The 26036-nt window shown below is 43.1% G+C and overlaps 1 protein-coding gene across 2 annotated transcripts in view; it reads left to right on the top strand.

Moving 5' to 3' along the window:
* Positions 1-26036, top strand: part of PDZRN3 (PDZ domain containing ring finger 3) — a 129704-nt gene that overhangs the window by 78774 nt on the left and 24894 nt on the right. The window contains exon 1 of one of the 2 annotated variants that reach the window (XM_030956918.1): positions 20543-20823. The exons of the other annotated variant lie outside the window; for it this stretch is intronic. Coding sequence (XP_030812778.1) covers positions 20755-20823 — 69 coding nt within the window. The 5' untranslated portion in view covers positions 20543-20754. Of the gene's footprint in view, positions 1-20542; positions 20824-26036 lie in introns of those variants that run through there. 2 annotated transcript variants of the gene reach the window in all.

Here is a 26036-nt window from a genome sequence, read left to right as displayed (position 1 = left end):
TTGCTGTCTTTATTTATGAGGAGATTGTTTCCAGCTACTGTTAATGTATTTTACACAGCCCATGATGTAATTGTTAAGCAGTTGTAATGAAGATTGAAGGTTTAATAATGCCAAGTGTTACAAATTTCTATTTAATCATTCCTAAATCGATTAGTTACTTTCACCCAAATGCTGGGCCATCGAAACAGAGAGGGCTAAAGATCTGAACTGCTGTGGCCAGGCTTTGATAAATGGTATTTTGGTGCAGTGGTAATTGGGTTATTGAATTTACTCATCTTCCAAATGATGTTTGCATTGTCTCAGCATATGTGTTTAGGGCCAGGGGAAGGTCATTAGGCGTTTCAGACCGGGGGCATGTTTGGGTTAAAGTGATTTTGAACAGCCAGAGTTGAGGTTAGTCAATTAAAGGAAATAGCGCAGAGAAATGCTACAGAAGGCCATGGTATGGGCTGGTCACTAGGGAGGTCCCAAAGGCCTGGTTAAAGTAGTCTAAAGATTCTTTAAGTAAATGTCTACCCCCGCCCCGGGCTCTTTAGACACAGACAAATTGCTGTGAGAAATGCCCTTCACTTAAAACATTTCACTTGCAAACAAATGTCACACTTGGAGAGGCCAAGCCTACAAAGGCCAAGGGAAAACATGAAATGAGAACAGCTTTTGTGTCTGTGAACACAGCCCTCAGTGAGCTTCCAGAAGGGCTGGGAGCAGGGAATGTGGCCAGGCTGCCCCTTTGGGGTGGTGTTTGGGGCAGGGACACCCTGGGCTGGTGGGGCTCATCCTCAGCACATGGGGTGTCCTCACCGAGATCAGCTCCACCTTCAGGGCATGGTTACTTTGATGGGATTGAGCTGCTTCAGAGGCATAGCTCAGCAGGTAATTTATTTAAATCTCCATCCTGGACAGAGTTAACCAGTGCTGTGTCCTGCCCAGGGGTTCAGCATTTCTATGTGAGGTGATCAGCTCTCCCTGCCCTGGGTGGGAGCATTTCCCTCATCATTTGCCAGCACCTCTCCAGTGACCAGCCACCAGCTCCAGTAGAGTCCAGACACCCAACCCATGGCTGCTGTCTGCATTTCAAATGAAAACCAAAAGAGTTTTGTCATTTTTCAAGTGTTTCTGCCTAATTAGACTGTTAGAACGGGAGAAGAGGAAGAAACAGGAGAAGAAGCCTTTAATGTTTCTGTGTTCTCACATTAATTCCAGAGATTTTCAGAGTACCTGATATTCTGTAATACTCTGAACAGAGTCACAGGGAAGAGCACCCTTGACATGAAAAATGAGCCCACTGCGTTTTTAATACTTGGCTAATTGTGTATGGAGACCATTCTTAGTTTCAAAGCACTGGAAGGAGGCTCCCATTCTACAATATTTCTGTTGTGCAATTTTATAAAAGCCTGTCATTTTATAAACACACTGGTTTATATTTGATTTCTGTCCTCTAAACACTATTTAAATCACAAGTAATAATTTCTAATCTTGTAAAATGCCCAAAGCTTAAATCAATAACCATTTGATGAATACATAACCTGAGGACATTCTGTTTGGCTGATAAATGATAATTGTGGGAGTGCCTGGCAGCTTTTGTGGTTAAACCTTTGCTTTCATACAATTAAATGGGCGATTCCTTCAAACACTTGACACAGTCTTAATGATAATTGCACAAGGAGCTTACTGGGGACAAGTGAGACAAAGACCTTGCTGGTGCCTCTAAAGCATCAGTTGGCAAGCCAGGGTGGTCTGGCTCTTCTCAATGACTTTTTGGGTCACTGCTCGTGCTGTTTGAAGTGTCCCCTGTGCTGGCCTGCCGAGGGTTCTGTCCCTCAGCCACCCTCACCCACCAGTTCTGCCCTGGGCTGGAGCTTCTCAGCTGCCCCAAGGCCAGCCCAGTGTTCCCTGGCAGAGCTCAGCCTTCAAACAGGCCAGGACACTTCTGTACCAGTGGTTCAGTGATGACACCGGGATCTGTGCAGTCCTTCATGGTCAGTTTATATCATTTTATATCAGTTTATACCATCTGAGCCCAGCAAAGGGACTGTAAGAATATGCAATAATATGCAGACCATAGCATTGCCTCCTGGAGGCACAATGTCCTACCTGGGGACGTATCTCAGTCATGTGTTAATACAAAAAAAAACCATTCCCATCCCTCCCTGTGATGTTCTTCATCTCCAGCAAAGTCACTCTGGAGCAGAGGCAGTTCCTTCCTCCCCAGCTCTAAAACTGCACCTCCAAATAAGCCCAGCCTGGTGTGCAGGGTGCCCAGGTGCAGAAGGAGGTTCATTATGTTCAGAATTATGTTCTTCCCTGTAGCTTGTAGCTGCTGAGCCACTTCCAGCCTCTGCAGTTGCTCTGCCATATGCCAAATTTGTAAAATCATGTTCACATTTCTTTCCCTGCCTTCAGCAGAGAGCAGGAGCTGACAATTACAGCCCTCCCTGCTGTGAGGGACCTGGAGGACACCCCTGGCCATCAGGCTTTACAGGAACATGTAAGAAATATCTTTAGCCTCTCTTCCCTGTGCTGATGAAGTTACAAAGTGAGGCAGGAGCAGTTTGACTGTAGGATTAGGGATCAGCCAGGAGAATGGTTCCATGCACTGCCATTCCTTTATGTTGGCTCCTGCATGGCTCAGAAGTGTGGGGGGGGAAAAAAGGTGGGAGAAAAATGAAACACTAATTATTTTTTCTTTAATGATCAATGGCAAAACAAGCAGAGCATTTAGAGATTCTGGCATGGATGAGATAGTGAGCATTTATTTTCTGTATTGTTCTAGCCACAGTGTCACCCAGGACCACGTCTCACATGACAAGGAGCAATTAAAGGGAAATGTGCCCAGGCTATGCCCCTGCCAAACTGAATCATGACCCTTCTTTTGGAAGCCTCATGCATGAATCCCTCCCCTTGGGGAGCACCAGGCAGGAGCTGATTTGCCAACTGCCACGAGCCATACATTTTTTTGTGCATGGATGTCATGTTAGTGGCATTACACAGTGGCTGAAAACAGAGTTTACACATCAGCATGAAGGGCTTTTTGTAATGGTGCTCAGATGCTCAGAGATGAACAGCAGCATCCAAGGAGGGAGGCAGTGTTCCTTCACGGGGTGTTTGCTTTGTTCCAAGTCAAAATTCACAGCCATTTGATTTTAAAAGACACTGTACAATATATACAGATAGAAGTGTATTAAATTACCTAGTTTGAATATAAGCAGCTGTGGATATGGTAGCTGAGAGCACCTGGGGAGTTGTATACCACAGACACAGGATTTTCTGTACAATTTATTCAATTAAAGTGTGAAAAGTGTCTAAAAGAGTTATTTGAAGGGCTTTTGTTCTCCTGCACAATCTCTGCCTCCCACTCCTTTCTTTTGTAGCAGTCCCAGAACACAGCTCAGGAAGGAAATAATGAAGGGAGAAGTATCTGGGAAGGACACAGAGCTCCACAGCAGAGCTGGCTTAGCACATCACTCCCAGAATGTCTGGTTCACAGAGGAGATTTGAATAACTGTCCTGTATATTTAACATAAACCTACTCATTAGAATTCAACATGCTTATATTGCCTCCATAGCAAACATTGTTTTTATTTCAAACAAAGACATCTCACCAGCTAAAGGAACAGTGCAATGACTTACAGACCAAAGCACAATAAACAGAACAGAGAAACCTTATACAGAATAACATCTAATCTGTGTAAATGTGTGTTTAATTCATCTGCATGTAGCTACAACTCAGCTCGTTCCGCCAGCCAGATCAGCTTGGCAGGAGCATTCATACCCTGCCAGAGCTGGGATTTTGCTGCCTCAACATCCAATTCCAGTGGCATTTTAGGCACTGTGGAAAGTCAGGACTGGCCTCCAGGTGCTGCAGGTGCTCCCGAGCCCTGCATCCCACCTGCCAGGGGCATGGATGTCTGAAGGAATCTTGGGTGACTCTGGGTGTCTGTATCTGCATCTCCAATTTAATACTATGCTAAGAGAAATGTAGTATTTCCTGACGTCAAAAGCAACTTTGTTAATCCAAGTTTGCCAACAGAAATCACCCAGACTGACATTCATATCATGCTGAAAAAAGACAAGCAGAGCTGGAGATGCTGCTCCAGAAGCATCAGAACTCCCTGGTGATTTCTCTTAGTGCTTTTAGGAGATAAATGAGATTTTGGGGCTCACATCCTCAGTTCCTGATTTCTTATAAGTGTGTTACATCACTGAGGTTTAGGTTGTGAACCTCTTCCTTATTCAAAGCCCATCTCAGATCCCTGTCCTGTGCTGCCTTCAGAGAGCAGCACCTTCTGAACCACCCTCTTGTAGTGTCCTTGGAGGTGTCCTGTTCTGTCCTTGCTAAAGAATAATTTTGGCACAGAATTGCACAAGCACTGCCAATAAACACCTCTTCAGGTTATGAAAAAATGCTTTTGTAAAATGTTTCACACAAGACAGGAATCTTAATATACCCTTAAATTTATAATTGGTCATTACAGTCATTAAAGTCTGATAAAACTCCCTTAACCTAATCCATCCATTTTTAAATGAAATGTAGTTGGTATTAATCAGTAAGAAAGATTCATTAATTAGCTGGGATCATCCTGTGAACATGAAAAGTCCTACTGGTGATTAAAGTTTACTGTAAAAAAATCCCAAGCACTTCTATAATCAAAAGCTTCATTAGTATTTGGAAAAATTAGCAATTTTTCCAGAGTAACCTTAATACAGTGACTGAGGCTGTGTGGTGACAGTGTGACAAGAATTTTACCAGAATCTTAATACCCAAAGTGAAAGTACAGAGCAGACACAACTGATAAATACCAGAAGGTAAAACATGAGCCAGGTCCTATAGTTATGAAACTCAGCCTCCTTATAATTACCAGAAAACAGAGAAATTGGGAAAAAAATCCAGACTTTGGGAGATGACTGCTTTTCCAGAACTGTACTTTTCATTTCCAGCTGTGCTTGGTGCTATCATCACACAGCTGGAGAGACAAAGGATTGGTTTGTACTCCCTGCAGGCTCCCAGGAGGCAGGAATTCCTACATTGAGCATCCATTCCTCCAGGAAAGGTTTTCCCTGCTCCCTTTTTTGCTGTGCTGATGGGTGTTTTCCACATCTCAGCACATACTCCTGGCACTGCTCACTGTCTGATCCCTCCAGCAGCTCTGGAAGTGCTCAGATCCTCAGCAGACCTGGGAAGGGCAGTGGGGTGTTTCAGACACCTGACAGAAGCGTAGAAATGTTTCTTCTCTCCAGCAGGAGTTCATGACTGCAGATCAGGGCTTTTCAGGATAAACTCACTCAAAGCTGAACAGCTTTTCAGAGCCAACACGTAATTCAAAGACATTTAGTACAAGCAGTTGTCCAATTTATCATATCTTGGAGTGCCAACATTTTTAACAAAATTAACAAACAGGCACCTCATGGCAAGCAGGGTGGAATTACTCTTTTTTGTAATTAGACTTCAGACAATATTATATTGTGTAGTTAAGGGAAAAGAACTTTGCCTCAAATTTCAAAGTGGTGAATCCCAGTTTAATTCTGCTAATGGCGCTTAACACAGATGGCTAAAAAGAGTAATTATCTTCTTTATCTTTCTGCCACCTGCCACAAATGAACTGTTTTCTTTAATTGCTCAGAATTACTCTTAATCACACATAACAGTGACTTAAACCCTAGTCACATATTGCAACTCAAGAGCAAGACTTTAACCCCAAAGAGCAACTTCAGAAATTACCCCCCTGACCAAGAGCACAATGCCAGGCTGTGCTGTGACACTTGGAAAGATTAAAGAGATTAATCTTTTCTCTTCCAGGTCAGAGCAAAGTTTGCAGGCTAATCACACAAGTCCTGTGTAATTACCAGAGGACCAAAAAGCTACATCCACAGCAGCAGGAAAAATTCACACCATTTCTTCCTGTTGATTCACTTTCTGCAGCAAATGGTCAGTTGTAAAAGCCACACAGGCAGGCTGATCTGAAAAATGACTCACTGAAGAACTGAAAGGTGTAACATTAACTACACCTGACTGGTGAGTCAAAGCTTTTCAGATTCCTGGAGATGAGTTAACAGATAAAATAATCCCATTTCCATCGGGGCATCATTTTGAATTAAATTGATGTTAGGCATTTAAAAATCCCAACAGGCCACCTTTTGGAAATTTCTGGCTGCATTATTTTTTATAACAGCAATTCTTGCCTCCCACCACTCAGAAGCCATGTGTTTGTTGGAAGAACAGCAATTCTTCACTTCTTCTTTACTACTGTTCTTGATGTCTGAACCACATATTCAGATTTCCTGCAGTCATTCAGAAGCCATCCCATTAGTTCTGCCTCCTGATCACCACACTGAAACTGAAAAAGCACTAATGCAAATCCTGAGTTTTAGCTAGATCTCTGTGCTTAAGAGAAGTGAAAAAGCACCAACCTTAGTGTTCCATGAATTACGAAGTCTGTAACTCCCCATCAGCATTTTCCCAAGTTTGTTAGAGAAAGTTCCCAATGGAATTCATACACAGGGGCTATGAGGAAATTAGGGTGGGCACTACTAAGAACTCTTTAAGTGAAAACAAACACCAAACAGACAGTTTCCCTTCTCTAAATAAAATAGTCTACAGTAGAATTTATCTGTATTACACCTTTTCAAGAACACACACTGGTTTTGAAAAATTACTCCCTTCTTTTGAAATTTGATGAACTTATGAATACTGCAGTTTACATTTTTTTAAATGTGCAAGTGGCAGAGAGAAAGGAAATCACAGATCTGGAAAACAGCTTTAAGAAGCTTGTATGTGTTCACCAATCTCAGGATAAACAGAGCCCTAAACCATGAAATGAGCAATGACTCAGAAACTCCACAGAAAAAGATCCCCGAACTTGATCTTTAAGGAAATTAATTATCTACAACACTAATATTGTACACCAGGGCTTTGCACTGTGCTCCATCTTGGGGAGAGTTTCTATTTCATAAATTCCATGAACCAGCCTGATTAACACTTCTGAGAGAGTCTCAGCTGTACAAGAAGTCCCTGAGTAGGTGTGAGAAAGAAAAGGGCTGACAGCACCAGTGCCCCTGTGTATTTCTAATACAGCAGGGAAGGTTGCTCTGCTAATAGTATTTACCTTTGTTTCTTGGTAAATAGCAAACTATTATTGGACAGTTAGAGTAAAGGTCACAATCCACTTCTTTTTTCCCTTTAAGAAACATGTTTACTCTGTGTTTAGCTTCAGCTAAAGAGTGCTTTTCCTAGAGTATTATAGTGCAGCATCATTTGAATGCATCAGCCCTACTGACACTGACTTAATTTAATGGTAGAAGATAAGAATTTTCAGTGGTGCCTGCTCAGGTGTCCTTATTGCCATCCCGCTCCAGCCTCCACCTGGCTTTGTGACAATAACCACAATAATAATAATGACTCATAAAATGTAGCTGTTTTCATAGAAACATTGTCCAAGTGACAATAGATGTTCATAATCAGCTCTGCTGGCGGCCAGTGAATGCTCTGCTGGTGTGTTGGTGCTGGGAGGGCAGGGGGCTGCAGGAAATGAAAACAACTTCAGAAGGAGGAGAGATTAAACACAATCAATCCATCACAGCACGAGGAGTAACGGGCTCGCAGAGTTTTAATGGACTAAAGAGTGTAATGTGTTTGCTTTGGGAACCGCAGAGTTTAATCAAGTATTTTTACATTTTTAAACAGGAAATGGCCTTTTCTGCAAAGGATATACACATTTGCAGTGCATAAATCAGTTCCTGAGTCCCAGGATTCTGATCTCATGGTCTTTACCATGCAATTAACTTTCTTTCTCTGAGGGAAGGTCTGCTCATTCTGGCAGTGTAATGTGATGTGATGAGTTGGTGCTGTTGGTTTTCCATGTATCCCAGCCTGGCTGCTGGGAATGGGAGGATCATGGAGAGGGCTGAGCCTCTCCCCATCACTGTGGGGTTTCTTTAGCACTGTACAAATGTCAGGTTTATTTAACACTGCCCAGGTTTCAGGCAGGACAGCAGGTAGCTGTGACAGCTGCCTTTTAAATTATGCAGAAAAAGAAGCTGAGGACAAATACAGCCAAGCAGTGGCTTGTTAAAGGAATCTCCAGGATACAGCCGTGGTTATTCCTTCAGAGAACCCCAGGCATCACTTTGCAATAAAATCAGGTAAAATTGAGGGTGCATGTGCTTCCTGACATGCTTGCTAGGTACCATGGTATAAAGAGCTATTGCCAGAATAAAATATGCACAGCCACTCACACACAACTATCTCTTGTCTGAGATTACTGATAACTTATCTGCACCCAAATGAGATGGAAAAGTGACAAAACATGTATAGTTAATATACCCCCTCACAGACCACTTTTGAGAAACCTGGTTCATGCATTATACATTAATTTAGCCAACTGCACATGCATGGACAGGATATTAGGATGATGAAGGTGGCCACCTTGTCAAAATGTAGGGGATGCATTAGAACAGCCCTGAGTGACAGCAGGGCTGGGAGCCCGGCAGCAGAGCTCCACCACACACTCCTCTGGGAGCTAAAAAAGGTGCTGGGAATCCCGTTCTCAGCAGAAAATCAGGTGGCCCTGAATGTAATCTGGGTACAGATCCCCCAGTTTACAAGCAGGGGATCCTCACAGGCTTTGCCACCTCCTGCATAAGAAATATTTTCAGTATTAAAGCTTGAATTTGGGAAAGTCTCATTTTCCTAAGTTGTTGTCTTCCTTCTTTCTAATTAAAAACTAAATGCTACAGTGAGGAAGAAGATATGAATGCAGAGAAAGCAAATGCGTGAAACACTTTCAAACAAACTCTGAAACTGAATGGAAAATGTTTGAAATAAGTGTTCCTGTGTAAGTTATGGGAAAGGTTTTCTGAAACATCCTTTAGGGAAGACATACCAGATATAGGGATGTGATACCAAATGGAAAAATACTTAAAAACACTAAAAAGGAAGAACTCTTCCTCTGCTTTCAAGTAGATTTTAAGAAGAGTGTATTCTACTTCAGCACCTCAGTTGAAGGATTGCAGGATTACATAAACAAGACACTGCTCTGCTAAACTGCTTGGCAGAAATGCAAAATAAACCAACAAACTGCTGGAGAAAAACAGCCCAGCTCAGAAGGCATTGCTGTGATTCCAGGTTCCTGCTCCCTCGTGATGTACCAGTGTAAATAGACAGCCTCAGGTAGACAACTGTCACCTGAAAAATTATTCTTGAATTAATATAAAATTGTATTAATAAAATTATAGCAGGGAAATAGATAAAAATTCACACCCCCCCAAAATCTTGAAAACTTTATTTTTTTAAAAATAGGAAATGCATTAAGAAACTGCATCCATAGGTGAAAGCATTTGACCCAATAAAACTGTTATTTTAGATTTTAACCTCCTTTTCCCTCTTTTCTTTCTTTCACTGGCATTTGTTCTCTATTCATGTGTTTCTCAGTGCTGTCTTCTGTGGTACCATGGCACCATGACCAAAGTGACAGACTTTTGTCTCTGCTGGATTAATCAGTGTGTTCTTTGATCCATAACATATGCTCCTCGTAGACATTTAGCATCAACATAGTCAAGATTTGTGGTCTGGCAGTTCAGTGCCTGATGTAACCCGGCTGATAGACACTTTGGAGTATTTAATTTTATTTTTTTTTCTTAAATGGAGCCTGCCTTTCATCCATAATAGAGCTTAAACAACAGAATTAAATACGTGATGTTAAATATTTGTGTTGATAGCTTTGCTTGAAGATAATTTTTTTTTTAGAGGGGTGAGAAAGCCCTGAGTGACTCCCAGAGAAATTCCAACTCTCTGTGGGCACAGTGTGGATGTTTTGATGCAGGACTTGCCCCAGGGTTTGTGTGTCCATGGGGAAGAAGACAAGAACTCCAGAGCAGAAGTGCTGGTGCTATCCCAGGATACCCTGACACTGCTCCAGGGGCAGAGGGAAAACCAGGGAAAGTTCCTTCAGCCCCCACAACCTGGGCTGCTGACCCCAGGATGGGAGGTGAGAGCCCAAATTCCATCTGCTGGGGTGGTCCTGGTGGGAGGCAGGAGGTGCTGGGGCAGCCCACAGCAGCAGGAGGGCAAATCCCAGGGAATTGGGGATTTGGGAATCCCTGGGGCAGCCACAGCAGCAGGAGGGCAAATCCCAGGGAATCCAATCCTCCCCCAGCTCATTCCCAAGAACAGGGACCCACACAGTGAGGGCTGAGATGGGAAATGTGGCCTTTATTTCCTCCAAGTGCTGTGTCAAACTGCAAAAAGTTATATCAGAGGAAACTGGCAGGGGCAGGGAATGAGCAAGAAGAAATAGGGGGCAAAAGATATTTTTCCTTTAGTGTATCAATTAAATAAAGGATATCAATTAATGAGATTCCAACAATTTAATTATTTTTCATTGAGAGGTACAGCATGTGATTTACAGCTCAGCTACTCCTTTACTGATCATGCTGCTATAAAGGGCTACATAATATATTGCTTTCTACTATGCCGTGCACAGCTAGAAATGGCAAGAATAAAACAGGATTAACTGCCCTCAAAATAGTCTGGGCTTGAAATTAATTGTAAAGGGCTGATGTCAAAACTCCTTTTTGACTTCAGAAGGTGCTGAATTACCTCCTCATCCCCATCTCCTGCTGCACACAGGCACATCCCTGTCTATGACAGAGTGGGCCCCAAAATAGTCCATGTTAATTCAGAGCAGAGAGGATTTTTATTATTTTTTTTAAAGCATTGTCCTGCCATGAAGAATTAAACAGAAAATGAATGGAGAAACCAAATGTCAGCTGCTCCCTTAGACTTCAAGGTTCAGGAAACTGCTTAGTGGGAGTAGGAAGAGACTGGCAGGCTGAAATGTAAGAGAATAATTGCATTATAAGAAGATTATGGAAGATTATTTTTCTTGTGGGCCCCAGATTTCTGCAAAAACAATCCTGAATTGCATCCTACATGGCAAAATGAATTCCCCCATTCCTCCAAACAACCAGGCTTTATTAACTGCATATTCCTTTGGTGTGGGCAAAATTAAAAATGGGCTCATATTGCAAAACATTCTGTGCATCCTTCTTTCCTTTGACAACGTGGAGCTTAATGTGATTAACAATGTGGCAGCTCGTAGCAAGAGCAAAAATAATTGTTTTTTTTTTCAATATAGGAGCCCCTAATAATCCAGAAATCAGCCTGGGAGAGTTCCCCAGCAGAGCTGGGGAGCAGGGTGCCCTGCCTGCATCTCCCCATCAGTGTGATGCTCCTGCAGCCCTGGGCAGCCAGGCTTTTTTTTTTATTATTATTATTTTAATGTTTAACTATAACCACTGGGACTGGAATCAGAGCTTCTCATGGCCCAGTATGAATATTAATAAGACACTGGGCCATGGATTTCCTGGCTGATTTTGACAGTTTAAAGGATCAGTTAGTTAATTAGAAGATGACATGGCACATCGCATCCCTTGGCTCCGTCCTGCCTTCTGTCTCCTCTTTTCATTTTCTTTTTTGACATGTTAGATTACATCATTACTTGTAGTTTCACTTGTTAGCCACACCATGAAATGAGACTATTTTAAGCTGTAATTATTGTGATTTCTCTCCTCTGCTAAGAACATGAAACTCAAAGAAAGCAGAGAGCAACTTGAATTTCAAAGTCTTAGGAATAGATGCCTGCCAGTTTATAACCTTCTAACTACAGCCAAGAAACGGGAAAAAAAATTAAATAGCACAGAAAATTGTGTTGATCATCATCCTGGCAACCAATGTAGCGTTTTAAATAGGCAGCTCCATCATCTGGGCTTCATCTGTGATTTAATTAATGTTTTCATAGGTGTGTTTCTCAGAAACCCAGGCTCTTCCCCCTAGCCATGAGATTGTGCCTCTAGAGATGTATGTGCAGACACATTTGTGTCCTAGACAGAGTCTGAGTTTTCTGTCATCATGGTCAGAACAGACACAAATAATTTGAAAAGAAAGTGCAGCTCTCTGCAGAACCCTCTCGTTTGGGGAAACAACAGAGAGCAAGAATAGGCAGGGCATAAGAATTGGCATTGAAATCTTATTTCCCATCTATACCTAACACCCCAAAACAGTCAAACTGCAACTCAAGCCATAAAAATATTTAAAATAGATACAGTCACACCATAAATTACTCAAACTTTCAAGTTCTGCAGCCCATGTTTCATGCTGTAGCCACCAGGATGAAAATTCTGGACACATAATACAACTTTCAAAGAAACACAGCCACTTATTTTGTCTGTTATTAGATAATCTCCTTGATTAATATTTGTATTCTAACTTCCATTCTGTTTATAAAATTCTTATCAAGGACATTGGTTTATTTCTGCAGAGAAAGGCAGAGAAACATCAGTCTGGAGGAAAACTGGAATGCAGTTTCTAGATTAGGGAAAAGCAGCAGCTCTGAGGCTTCACTGGAAATGACAAGATTAGTAAATGTATCTTCTGATAGGAATGATCATTTCTGGGATGTGATTCCCTGTGGACTTTGCCTTTTCTTTTATCAAATATTTATATCTGTGTATTCATTTCAATGCTGCCTGATCAATGCTGCTTATCAGAATGTGTGTTTTAAAGGAAGAAATGGCAGAGGAGGTGCAGCTGTGGGATATGTCCATGCAGTTGGCCAATACAAGACCCAGTGTGGGTAATTTATGTCTTTCATTAAGGTAAACATTGATTCACAGGGCTTCCCAGAAACACAGTGCTAATAACAGGTGGAAATCACTTCCATTGCCACTGAAGATAAAGCCAGGTGATGTGACCTGGAGAAGGAACAAAATTGGGAATTATGTGCCGTCCAACAGGGATTAATGCTCAGGCTTGATGGCCTCAGAGGCCTTTTCCAGCCTAAATCCTTCTATGACTTTCCTCATTGAACCAGAATTCCTTGTTCAAGACGAGCCAAGCATAAAAAGTGTCCTTCTTGTGTCAGAGAAGGCGTTAATGCTTAGAGTGTCTTTTATCCAACCAATGTTTTTGCAATAGGATTGATTTTATAATGAAATGAGACAGGAACCAGCATTGCTGCAATTCCACGGGCTGGTGAGATTACATTGCAAAGAGGATAAATGGGAGGCAAATATTGTTGTGTATTGTTGGTGTGTTTCATGAGCTAAAGAATGGAAATCTGCTCTGGGCAGGACCTGAGCCACCTGCTGTATCCTGCCAGAGTCTGAGGATTGGTGAGAGCACAGGTGAGCTCCCAGCACAGACACAGCCTGGCTCTGGGACTGCAGCCAGCCAGAGCCCCCGTTTCCCTCTGTTCCTCTCCTCCTACCCCACACACCTGCTCTGCTTTTGCTGTGCTTGTGCTGCAGCACAGCCTCTGCTGCTGCTGCTGCCTCACGTCCCCAGCAGAGTCCCTGCTGTCCCCTCTGAGAGCCCACAGTGGAATTCATCACACACACCAGCTCTGGAGCTAATGCCAGTCTCCTTCAGTGAGAACACATCTTTCCCAACTTCAAAGGCAGAAATGAACACTTACATTTCCTTTGTTCCTAAAAGACTCAAATCCCGTCTCATTGAAGGTCTGCTCCTCTCCTGGGCCTTCCCTGCACAGGAGCTATAGCTGAGAATTAGCAATCAAGCCCCTCATTGTCCACCTGAACCTGGAAATGAAAACAAAGGCAAACATAAGCAAGTCCTGCCATTTACCATTAATACTTAATATTCCCACATATTCTTTTCATCGGGTGGTTAATATAAAACCTAATGAACCATAGATGGCATTCCTGTTTTGCTCTGTTTCATATTAAGTGTGGAGCAGTAAAAACTGAGAGATGAAAGATAATATCTTTTCAAATAGAAATGGCTTAAAATTCTTAATATGAACACAGTAGCTAAAACACAGAAGTGAAGACTGTGATCCTTAGCAGGTCCTGGCAGTTTCTGGCCATAGGTTATTAAGCATTATTCAGCTGACCCTGAGGGGAGTTCATCTGGAGACATTAAGGTCAGAGAGCAGAAGCACTTGGACACAGTCAAATGGATTTTACACCTTTGTATCTCTCTGACATTACTGTTTTGCTTCAGCAAGCTGCCTAATATCAGATATATCCTACTGGGTACCTTTCTAAATCACTTCAATTTTCTTTGTCCCTGGGCTACAGTTATATGATCAGGAGCCAAAGCTATCAGAAGCTATGATATACTATTTTACTTCCTCATTTGTATTAGGATGAACTTTATTAGCTTTTGGGGCACGTGTCTATCAGTTTTAAAGATGAAGCACTATGTCAATAGTTTTTATGCAGCGTTCAAGTCCACCGAATCACTTGGCGTGCTCTGAGATTATTAAAAGGGGATTATCACTTCTACAGAAAACGTTCTTATTTTGAAATAACCATCACTCAGAGCAGCCTGTGCTTACCAATACTGTCTCTCTAAAGTGATATTTCGCAGCAAAATCAAAATGGGGTTGATGTTCTGTGAGTTATTTCAGATTTGCGAGCATGTCAACTTTATAAACACAAGTGTAGAACTAACATTTGACTCCACACTCCTGTACTTTCATTACCCACTTTCTTCCTTTAAATCTTCCTAACTTTCTATTGCATATTCTTGTAACTGCTAACAGTAACCACAGCACTTTTCACCATGTAAAAAGTGACAATTTGTGCAAGCTTAAATTTGTCATTCTTCTTAAGTAGAAGCTGTCCAGTTAAATAACCCATAAAAAATTACAGAGATTAGTTTGGCTGTTGCAGCATCAAAACCAGGAAATCAAAGATGCTTTTTTGTGAGGAAGCTGAGGTTTCAGCTATCAGGGAAGAAGCTTTTAGAACACAAATCCAGCCTATAATCAGATTTTCTCATTTCCTCGCCAGCCTTCCGTACTTTTGGCTCTGTGGTTCACAGTGGCTGCTTCCACTGTGTCATGAATGGAAAAGGGAAGGGAGATTTGAGCTGAGGGACGAGGAGTGTGATCTGCCTCCAGGTCCTTCCTTCAGCTGGGCTTTGCTGTGCTGGCAGCTGGTGGATTTGGAGCTGGAGCTGCTCAGGTGAAAGAGCAGTCCCTTTTTGATGAGTTCCTTCTCTGGCCTCGGCACCCAAACCCAGTTTCACCCTCTTCCCTCCCAGTGTCATCGCTGTAAATCCAGCTTGAACATCCCCAGGCTCAGGGATCACCTTTTGTCTTCAGCTTTGGCCAAGACCTCTTGGCACTGCTGTAATCAGCACGCAGAGGGGCAGCCCAGGGGAGGAGGAGGAGTTCCCTGGTCCATAGGTCAGCTCTCCTGTTCTCCCCACCACAAGGTCTCAGTGCCATATTAAACACTTATTTACCCTATTCTGACCTCATCGTTCTGCTTCATGGGAGACTGAATTAACACAATAGTGTTGGATCTGCTGGCCCTGCAGAGCTTACGGGGATGGTGCAGGGATGCTCCCGAGGCATCACTGCCTTCCTCAAGTGGCATAAATTACAGAGATATTGGACTTCTAAAGAGCTTCAAGGACAGAGCAGTTCCTTCAGCAGTTTAACAATAAGTATCATTTCATTTAAGTTACTTCTGAGGATTGGAACTCTTTCAGAGATGCTAAGTGGAGCAAATAAGGATCTCAAGACTTCAGCATTAACTGATGGGAATAAAGCCAAAGTTTTACATTTGCTTTCACATCCTCTCTTGTGGTATGTTTTAGTTTAAATATTTTGGCTCAGTCTTGAAGCTTCCAATGCATAGGCAGATTGCTATGCCCACATGCAAAAAAAACCCACCAGTATTGAGATCTTTTTGCTGTTATATTTAGAGTGTGTATTTAATTATTGTGCCTGCACGATGCCATAGAAAACCCTGGTTTGCTTTCACATATTCAACAAAGAACTTTTCAGAAGGGTATTTTTAAATTAGATCCACACTAATTACATGTATTATTAAGAACCCAACGCTTCACAGCTATCAGTGGGTTGTATTATTGAACATTTTCAAATAAACACAGGGAAAGAGAACTCAGTTTGAACACATTCCCAGCAGAGGCACTCGAGCTTTAATAAAGGTAACCCAATGGTTATAATTAAAAAACACCTCTCACACTTTGAAAAATCCCAGATACTTAACTTTGAAGTATGGTTGTGGAACACAGTTCTCTTTCACACCGCTCTGGGTAACCATAATCTGTACAGTTCCATGACTTCTGTTTATTTAACACACCAAAGCAAGAATTATTTATAAAGTCACAGCTGCTCTTTTTCCTAGCTTTTGTTTCACACAAGTCTTAAATATTTGTAAAAACAAGAAAAGTAATTAAAGTATTGATACATTAAGCAAACGCTTCCCTAATCACGCTGCTTAAATAGGAATCACTTGTTTAAACAGAACTTCCTAAGTATATGTACAGAAATACAGCGTTAAATAGTTACTGCAGAGCAGGAAAGCCAACTTGCATTTAAAGAAACAAAACAAACAATGCCAAGCCATCAGTGCTATCGCAGGCAGCCACTCCAGCATTAGGAGCTGGGTTTGGTGTGCGGCCAGCTCTGAGCAGGAGCTGTGTGCCATCTGCTCCTCACACAAAGGACACGAGTTTATTCTTGCTGGTGGGAACTGCTGTCCGAGAGCCAACCCTTGGCACAGCCAGTCCCTACCCTTGAAAAGCTGGCAGAGAGTGCTTTTTAGCCTTTGAGTTCCCTAATAATGATCCCCTGCAGGGTGCAGGTCCCTCATGAGTGCTTCATTTCCCGCTTTATTCCGATTCAGCATCCTGCGCAGACAGGCAGGACACCTGATGTGCACCAGCCTCCTGTGGATTGCCCTTACCTGCCAGCACCTGGCAGCCTTAACCAGGGAATAAATCAAACATTCAAACTGCAGATTTGTTATATAGATATGTATATATATAAGGTTTGTGTTTCAAACTGAGAGGTTGCAAATTGAAGCTAAGACACGTGCAAAAAGCAAACCCAGCCCGGGGTGTGTGGCAGCGTTCCCTCCTTGTCTGTCCAGGACCTCGGGGACAAGAGCAGCACCCTCCCCTTTGTGAAGCAGTCTGGCTGCTTCCCACCTTCTCCTGTTGCCCGGGAATTAGCTCATGGACACAAAAGCAAATGTGTCTGGTAGTCGGAGCCAGGTATTGTGGCGAGGGGGATTTTGCAGGCGCGGTCGGTCGCACGCAGGCGGGCAGGCAGTGAGTAATCTAGATAAATGCTAATGAAAGCTCTCGCTGGCACCTTGTGTATTCAAAGGCTATTTCCTATTGTTCCCATCAGCTGGCTCGCTGACTTCCCATTCAGCCCGGCTCGCTCACATTCAGCTGGGACCACTCTAACATTCCCATTACCGTGATGTAAACCCCGCGCTGCCCGTCCATTTGGTTAAGCTCATTATCTGTGGCCCTGGCGAGACCACACATGGCACATCGTTAGCGCTGGTGACAGATCCCAGGACGAGCTGCCTGCTCAGGGAAACCTGGGCTAACCTGCCCCAGGTACAGCAGGTGCTGAGGAGGGCTCCTGTAAGGCTCCCTTGGTCAATGTGTTATTTTAGAAGTCACAAAATTAACATCCAGCCCAGCCCAGCAACTCATGTGGCTCTCCCTGCCTGGATGAGGAGCACGGAGAGCATCCCTTTGTTCCTGGAATCCACCATCCCACCTCACAAAGAGCCACCAGGAAACCGACCTGGCCTCCTCAGACCTGGCACCACTCGCTGAACTCCTTTAAAGTCCCTCAGGAATTAAACTGGAAGCTTGCACCGACTTTGTGCTGAGAACACACAAATTGCAGCAGCGCAGGAGGAGCTGACCAAATTTAGCAGATTTCACAGGGACAGCACAAACCATCCCAGTGCCAAACTTCAGATTCTTGTTTCAATTTATGTTGATACTGAAACCCCTCTCAAAGAAAGCATCCAGAATTGCAGAACACAGGCAAATTTTTTTTTCTCCCTGTAATCTTCCTCTTGGAAATGACTGAAACTTCAGCTCGAGTGCACCATTAAAGGCAGAAATCAGCACTGGACAAAGCCCAGAACACAAGTTTGCAGCCCAAATGTTTAAAGTTTGGCAAAGTGCTGTAAAAACCAGTCAATGTTGACCCGAGGCAGTGCTACTATTTTTGCCTATGAGATGAACAGGGGGGATGCAAGTTATATTTGAACAATGGAAATATCTCCTGTGAGATGGGCACTGGCCTGGCTCCAGAGCAGCTCATTTACCAGGGGCCATGGCAGCTGGAGAATCCTAAACATCACATTTATGGGACCCTCCACTCACACATCAAAACAAGTTTTCTGCTGGGCTTATTCTGCTGGCTTGATTTAGGGATTATCTCTCTGAATCAGATGAAACATTATCTCCTGCAGTCTATCACGTTGCTATAGGGAAATAACAAATAGGTGTGTTTCCGTTGAAACTGGAAATTAAATATCCCACATGTTTCTGGTTTATTTCTAAGCAGATCCAGCTGCATGCTAGTCCTAAAAAAAAAAAAATCCTGACTGACCCCAGCCACCTGAACAGAACACTAACATTTATTTAAATGGCATCTAGTGTTTGAGAAGAAACTTAATTGCATTTAAGAAGAAAACCAAAATCACAGGCAACATTTTTGGAAGCTTTACCTCAAGTTGCTTAATCAAATTACATAACCAAAAAATTATCTAATCAAAGCCATAAACTTTTTTACAATTTCCATAGAGTCTGAGGTTTTTTTATTTAATTCACTTATCATCATCATCTTTTTCTGCTTGTAGGGAACACTAGTTCCCTCATGCAAGAATTTTCCAGTTGTTCAAGATCCACAGTCACTGGCTGTCAACCAGCTTTGGAAAAGCTGCAGTATTTGAGTGGCATATCTGACCAGGGATAGCCTGAATCATTCCTGGAGGGCAGCACTAACATCCAGGCCTCCTCTGCCTTGCAACTTCTGCCACCATGGCAGCAGTTCTCTCAACAGGGAAACAGCTCAGGGATGAAGTTCCTACTTGTTTTGGGTGTTGGGAAGGGGTTTCAGTCACAGGTGGGATTGGCAGGGACCCCTGGAGATCATCCAGTCCATCCCTGCCACAGCAGGGTCATCCAGACCAGGCTGCACAGGATGATGTCCAGGTGGGTTTTGAATAACCCCAGAGAAGGAGACTGCACAGCATCTCTGGACAGCTGTTCCTGGGCTCTGCCACCCTCACAATAAAGAATTTTTTTCTCATATTCAGATAGAACTTCCTGTGTTTCAATTTGTGCCCATTGTCCCTTGTCCTGTTGCTGGACACCACTGAAACGAGGTCTCCTTTCTTTCTGTTCTTGGTCTCTTTCTGTAGGCAGGCAAATTTTCTTGTCAGTCTCTGTTTACCAAAGTTGTACTAAAGCATGAGCTGCATTGCAGTAATGAGCATTTTAATGCAAACTGTGAGTCAGTGCCATTGCAGCAAGAGCTGAGTATTCTACAGGATCCCTACAGCAAGCACCTGTGTGCAGAGTTTGGCCAGGAGAGATGGTCCTTGCACAACACTTCCCTTGTGATCCACAGAAACTCACTCAGCAAATGTCAAAACCAGTCAGAGAAGCATGGCCAGGATCCATCCAGGCTCTCCCTGCAATTCCTGTGGGAATGGCACCCTTGCTCTCACTCCTGGCTGCTCTGTCACCCTCTTTATGGCAGAATGAGTTGCAGTGAGGTTATAAAAATGCAGCCCCTTCTGAATGCTTAAACAACTGGGAAAATTATGGTCAATCCACACTCCCAAGGCAAGGTAGTGCTTCTCACAGACTGGAAAATATCCATAAAGCCTGTGAGTTACGAGTACTTTTCTAGCTCATTGGGCAGTTCACTGCTGTCTTATCCTTTACATCTGTGGTGCAGGTTTAATGCAGATCTACGCTCTCAAATGCTGAGTACTCATAAATGCCATGCTGATTTTATTGTACATATTTTTATAATCTCATAAAGTTTATATTTTTAATATCACAGATAATATGTGAAGCTGTCATTTACACCACTCAAATACACAATGGGAGTCAGTAGCATAAATGGCCATTTTTCACTTGGAATACATATTAATCTAAAGCTAATCTATATTAATACAAGACACTTTTTTGTTGGGTTTTTTTTTCCCCTAAATCCACATACATTCACATATATCTTTGCTCTGCAGCCAGGCTGTGGAGGCTTTCAGGGACAGAGATGCCTTTCTCTGTTGTGCTTGTTAAACACTCAGTTCACTCAGCTGCTGCTGTAAAACTGAGGCTCTCAAATAGCACCACAGTCCAGGAGGGAAATAAATGCTGCTGAGCATATTCAACTTCACCCTGGCTGAGTTCTGCACCACGACATTCATTTCACTGTGCCTTACGTTTAAACCCTGCTCCCAGCCTGCTGAAATGTGGGAAGAATTATCCTGAGGGACCGTAGTAAAACGCAGCCGTGTTTATTTGTAATTGCTACAAAATGCTTTACAAAATTGTTAGTGTCCTTTATTATGCCTGCTACTGAAGCACTTGCCTGTTAATTAGAGAAATTTCAGCTGTCATAGCTGGCAATTATAGCTTGTGTATCACTGTCTGTTATGAATAGTCAATGAGAGCTGATTAATATGCATGAGTGGCGGTATATAGCCGTGCCTGGGAGCCGGGAGAGGCAGAGGGAGGGAGCTGTGAGCCGGGGACGGGCAGAGCTCCGCGGTGCTGCCACCGCCAGTGCCGGCAGCAGTCTCCTCAGCATCACCTGCGGGGCCAGCATCACCTGGCAGCATCACCTCCAGCCTCACCTGGATGCCACAGGCACCGCTCTGGCTGCTCGGGGGAATAAGGAGGATCCTTTCTGCCGCTCGAATTTAAACATGGGATGCAGTTTGTGCACTCTGCAGAAGCCAGAAGAGCAGTACAAGTTGCTGTATGAAGTTTGTCAGGTAAAGAATTAGATTTCTTTTCTGAAAGGAAATAGTCTCTCTTAGGTTTGTGGCTGCCGTTAAGGGCAGGGAAGGTGGAATGTCAGGAACTGGAGATGAAAGCAAGTTTGCCTTGTTTGAACTCTGTGTCATAGTGATTATGTTTTTAGCCTGTGTGTTCCCATTCACATGTGCTGAACATCAGATACTTAAATGCAGCTATTATACATGAAACTTTTCACAAAACTTTCATCACAAAATAAGACTGTGTTCCTTTCTCCAGTGTAGATTAGGTTAAATTTATTGTCGAGGATCATGGCTTGGTCACACACTCCTTGCACAAGTGGAAAAGATGCAGAAGGAAGGTTTTGTACCTGTTTTCAAGTACCTGGAGCCACACTTGTTTGTGTGCAGTGGTTCACTTGTGCTCAGTCTGGTCTGAGTGTGTGTCACTGAGAGTTTGTAGTTAGTTGTTGTAGCTGTTGCACCTTGCTGTGTAAAAACACCAGCTAACAGATTTGACAGCAGATTAAAACTACTGCCCTACAGATCTTTGTATACCAAATTACTCATATGAACCTTCTGAGAAGTTTTCTGTGAGTGTGTTAACACATGAACCTCAGTTGCAAAGGTTTTATTTCCTGATTCTGCCGTTCCTTCTGCGTGCCTCTGAAATTCCTTACTCTGTCACATCTACAGTACAGTTTGGACTGAGGTAGGGTTTGGAGGGTATGGAGCCCTGCAATGTGATGGCCAGGTGTTTCAGGATGTGTTCCTTCAGATCTCCCTGGAAATAGTCATAGATGTATATACACTCACAGTCAGTACTGAGAAGGTGGATTGAGCTGTCTGTACAAAGACTGGATGGACAGACACTCCCCAGGTCCTTCGAGCTGTACTTTCCCCCCTTGCCATTCCTGAGGTGGTTCGGGAGAAGTGACAAGTGCTGGGTGCCGTTCCCAGCGCTGCTCCGTGCTGCCGGCAGAGGGAATTGCTCAGCAATCCCGCGTCCTGCTGCCTTCCCACCTGCAGCTGATCCCAGATCCTGATGGCACTGACAACAAAGTGAATAAAAGATGTGCTCTGTGTGTTATGCTAGTAGGGAAGTGATTAAATTTTAACCACGTAGTTGTGATCTAATTCTCGCTCGCTCACCCAAAGGACGCTGACGCTTTGCGGAATAAAAAAAACCCTGTGGGAGCAAATAGAAAGACATGTTGACTGTCATTTCTATTTATACCAGCACACTTCCACTTGCTAAGCTGCTGTGCATGTGATGGGGGCAGGAATTTTACGGGGAGGGAATCAGATTTTTCGGGCGGTGTTCTGAACTGAGAAGCAGGTGCTGCCTGCAGCAGCACACCTGGGGCCAGGTATGGTCTGTGTGAATGCTCTGCTCAGATACAGCAGTGGCTGTGGGAATGATTCCTTATCCTGACAAGTTTTGTGCAGTCTGGGTTTGGGGACTGTCAATCAGTCACATTCAGGAGTGCAGCAATCAGGACAGACAGACAGCACCTGATCAGAGCGTTGTGATTGCTCAGGGGCTTGCTCGGTTTTTGTTGCGAGGGGAAGGTGGCAGAGAACCTTTGCAACTTACTGACGTCTCCCGACAGATGCAGGACAACATTCTTTAAATACATGTCCTGAAATCAGTCCCAGGAACAGTTCCTGCTGATATCTGAGATGACTGAACTATCCAGTGCTGGCTGCAGGTGCAGATCCCTGGCAGGAGTTTGGTTTTAGGATTCTGTCAACCTGCAAAGTCCTGCAGCCTGTGTCAGTGCCCAGGGCTCCTCACGAAGTATGGAATTCTTTTGGGAAACACTGTTGGAATACCCTCAGTTTCCACAGAAGAGAAAGGTGCATGTAATCCTGTAAAACTGGGATTTCTAGCATAGCAAAACCTGAATTATTTAAGACTATAATCACTGATTATTCTAGACTATAAATAACTGCAAAATTATTTTAACAGGGGTCTACTTTGATTTCTCTCTTTTGCAAGACAGGAGGAGGGAACTCTATAGCTTATGGAGCACATCCAGATAATTATATGTCACTACAACTATAAAAATACGTCCTCATGTAACCTACACACAAGAGCAATCACTTAAAATTTAATGGTGAGGGAGATGAAGGATCACTGCCATTTAAAATTACAGAATACAGAAGATAAAAGTTTCAAAATCTGCCAACAGTAGAAAATGTCTCTTATAGTGTTTTTTTTGTGTCATCCATGTAACCTTAATATCATGTGATAAGAAGGCATTGCTATTTTAAGAAATCTTAGTTAGACAAAATTTGCATGACTTGATTTTAGGGAATATTGAGCATCCTTACAAATAAATCTCCTTAGCCTTATTTTTTAAAAGTTCATGACTCCAAGATGTAGGAATTCAGGAGACCCTTGAAGGAATTAATAATAGTACATAACTGCACTTTCTCTATCAGGCCAAGAGCTTTAGTGTGGCTGGGAAATTAATGCTTCCATAAATTACAATTCCAGAAGGTCCAGTACGGCTGGCTCTGTAAGTCCTCTAACAGTGAGCACAAAGAGGATCAAATATACCAGGGCTCAGGCTTTATCCCTTCCTCATCCATAGATAATTCAAAGAGATCCTCTTCATTAAGGGCTTTGGCACATTGCCTACAATTTCTTTTTGGGCCGCTGTGAGCTTAATGATGCGGAACAATGGTCTTCCCTCTTGTTGAACACTTACCTTATTGTACCTTTAATCACATCATAAAAACCAAATTAAGACACCTCGTCATTAGAGACTGTTGTAGCTGTGCATATCAATGCTTTGTGCTACAGATACAAAGGGGGCTGTGGCAGCTTGGTGCAGAGCGGTGTCACCACTGATGAGTGTGGCAGCAATGGGGTGCAAATCCCATCTTAGATGCGTCCCGAGGTTCACTTCCCAGCTGAATGCAGCATATTAAATGAAGTAACATACACTATTAGGTTTTTGGGTGTCTGGTTAAATTGGAGATCTTCTTCCGAAGATACTAAAAGTTGTGAAAATGGAAGGAGAAGGGGGAGGAAAGAAAACCAGAAAATTGGGAAGGTGTTTAACACCAGGTTTCTGATGTGCTTTTTTCAGTGTCATCAGCTCTTACATAAACAATAACAGAAATCAGGGCTTTTCCCTTTGTGTGAAAATGCCTGAGGGACCAAAAAGTAAACTCCATTGGAGGAAACGTGCAGAAGAATGAATCATCTGAGATAGAGCTTGTGAGAGTGCAAAATAGAGTTTTAAAAGTTTAAGCCTGCGATTTGAGGAACTTTCTCAGTACTTTTTCCACGCTAAGCACACATTGCCCACAATATGGGAGGTAAAAACACAGTGAAATCATCTCCTAAATGGACACAGTGTTTTACAGAATCCTCACAGCATCACAGAATGGTTTGGATTGGAAGGGACCTTAAAGATCCGGTAATTCCAGCCCCACTGCCATGGGCAGGGACACCTTCCACTGGAAGAGTTCCCAAGGATGTCAGTACAGAATTTTAAACCACAGATGACTCTAAACTCGCATGGGCAGTGCTCAGAAGTGTTCCCTGGGATTTAGGATGATGGAGTTCACCCAGTGGGAAGGCACCATCAGAACAGCCCATCCAAACTGGCACTTGCAGCTGAGGAGCCCTGAGGTGGGTGAGCACAGAGCCCAGCCCCTGCCTGCAGGCTGTCCCTCCAGGCTGGCAGGAAACGAGCTCATGTTGCCACTGCCCTTGGCTCAGCTGAGCTGAGGTCAGAAGATTCTCCGTGGTTGTTGAGCTGGCTCCCCTCACAAATACTAAAGTTCATATATAAATAAACAGTTGTTGCCATGATCCTGCGGCGTGTCAGGAACTTGAAAGCCTCACTCACATGCTCCCAGCCTGGCACGTCCCTGAGACATGGAAAAATGACAGTGTTGGTAAAAAGCAATAGTGGGCAAGCTGGGTTTGTGCTTTAAAGCCGACTGAGGTGCTCTGTGGCCAAGGTTATGTAAGCACCAAGGTCAGGCACAAATTGTGCGCTCATGAGAGGTCAGCAGTGATGAGAGGAACAAGCCAACGCTGTTTTCCATTGGCAGCTTCCAGTGGCATGGCTTGCAGGGCACTGTTCCCCAGCAGAACTCCCACACAAACCTGCTGCACTGAGCTAATCACCAGTGCAGGCCCCCTTGCCATCAGAATTCCATTTGCACGTTCAGACTTGAGAAAATGAGACCAGAGTAATCCATCAGTAAGAAGGCCTAATTCAAGGAAACAGACTAACTAGACTTAAACCTACTGAGCAATGATGTTATCCTAAAGCGCGGCCAAAGTGAAGCTTGCCAAAATAAACATTCAGCTCAAAAAAAAACCCCACCTAATCAAAACTGTAAGATTTGGAAAACATAAATAATTGCCTCTGTACGTATGCTTTTCACACCCTCAAATTTAATTGGGCAGCCAGAGAATTAGTTGCTCTACATTTCAGTAGTTTTCCATGTTAAGACCAAAGTGGTGGTGCCAATTATAGGGAGCTGCTCTACTTGAAATACAGTGTATGGCTTCAAGTGCTCTGTATGTGCAGCCTGTGCTGCAGCTGAAATTAAAACTAGCACTGAAGTTCGATTCTGTCACTTCACTGCCATTAAACTCGACCTCAATAACAGTTGTGAACCTATCACACTTACTTCAAAGTAGTCATGTGTTTGCTTAAACAAGATGTTAATTCCAAGGGCTTTGTTCTAGACGGGGTTTTCTGCTGCAGAATTAGTTCAGCTGTAGAAAAACTCTGCTTGACAGACTGGAGACTCATAATCTTCAGAAAACTGCCCTTTAATGATCGTGGCGCCTGTCTGTGGCTCACAAGTCCCCTTTCCTAATTAGACATTTACCAGAAACTGGCAATTGAAATTTTCCTCTTCACTTGATGATGAATAATGCAGTGCCTCTGTTAGGATTTCTCTGGAAGATATTCTTTATTGTGAAGTTAGAGGGATATTTTGGCCATTAAAGCAACATAAACAAGATCTGATGTGAAATAAACAAATTCCTAATGGTCACCTGTGATATAAATGCCTAATTTGACCTATTTTGCACGTTAAATACCTCAGTGTTGTATAATCTTCCTAAAATCTACAGTGCCTTTCATCTTTACAATGGGCAGATAAAATGCTCAGCCATAGCATGGACTTATTAGGATTTTTTTAAATGATGAATGATTGAAGGGATGAGTTTTGTGATGCTTTACACTTAA

The sequence above is a fragment of the Camarhynchus parvulus genome, chromosome 12 (genome assembly GCF_901933205.1).
Source record: "Camarhynchus parvulus chromosome 12, STF_HiC, whole genome shotgun sequence".
Lineage (NCBI taxonomy): Eukaryota > Metazoa > Chordata > Aves > Passeriformes > Thraupidae > Camarhynchus > Camarhynchus parvulus.
This window is presented reverse-complemented; position numbering and strand designations above follow the sequence as displayed.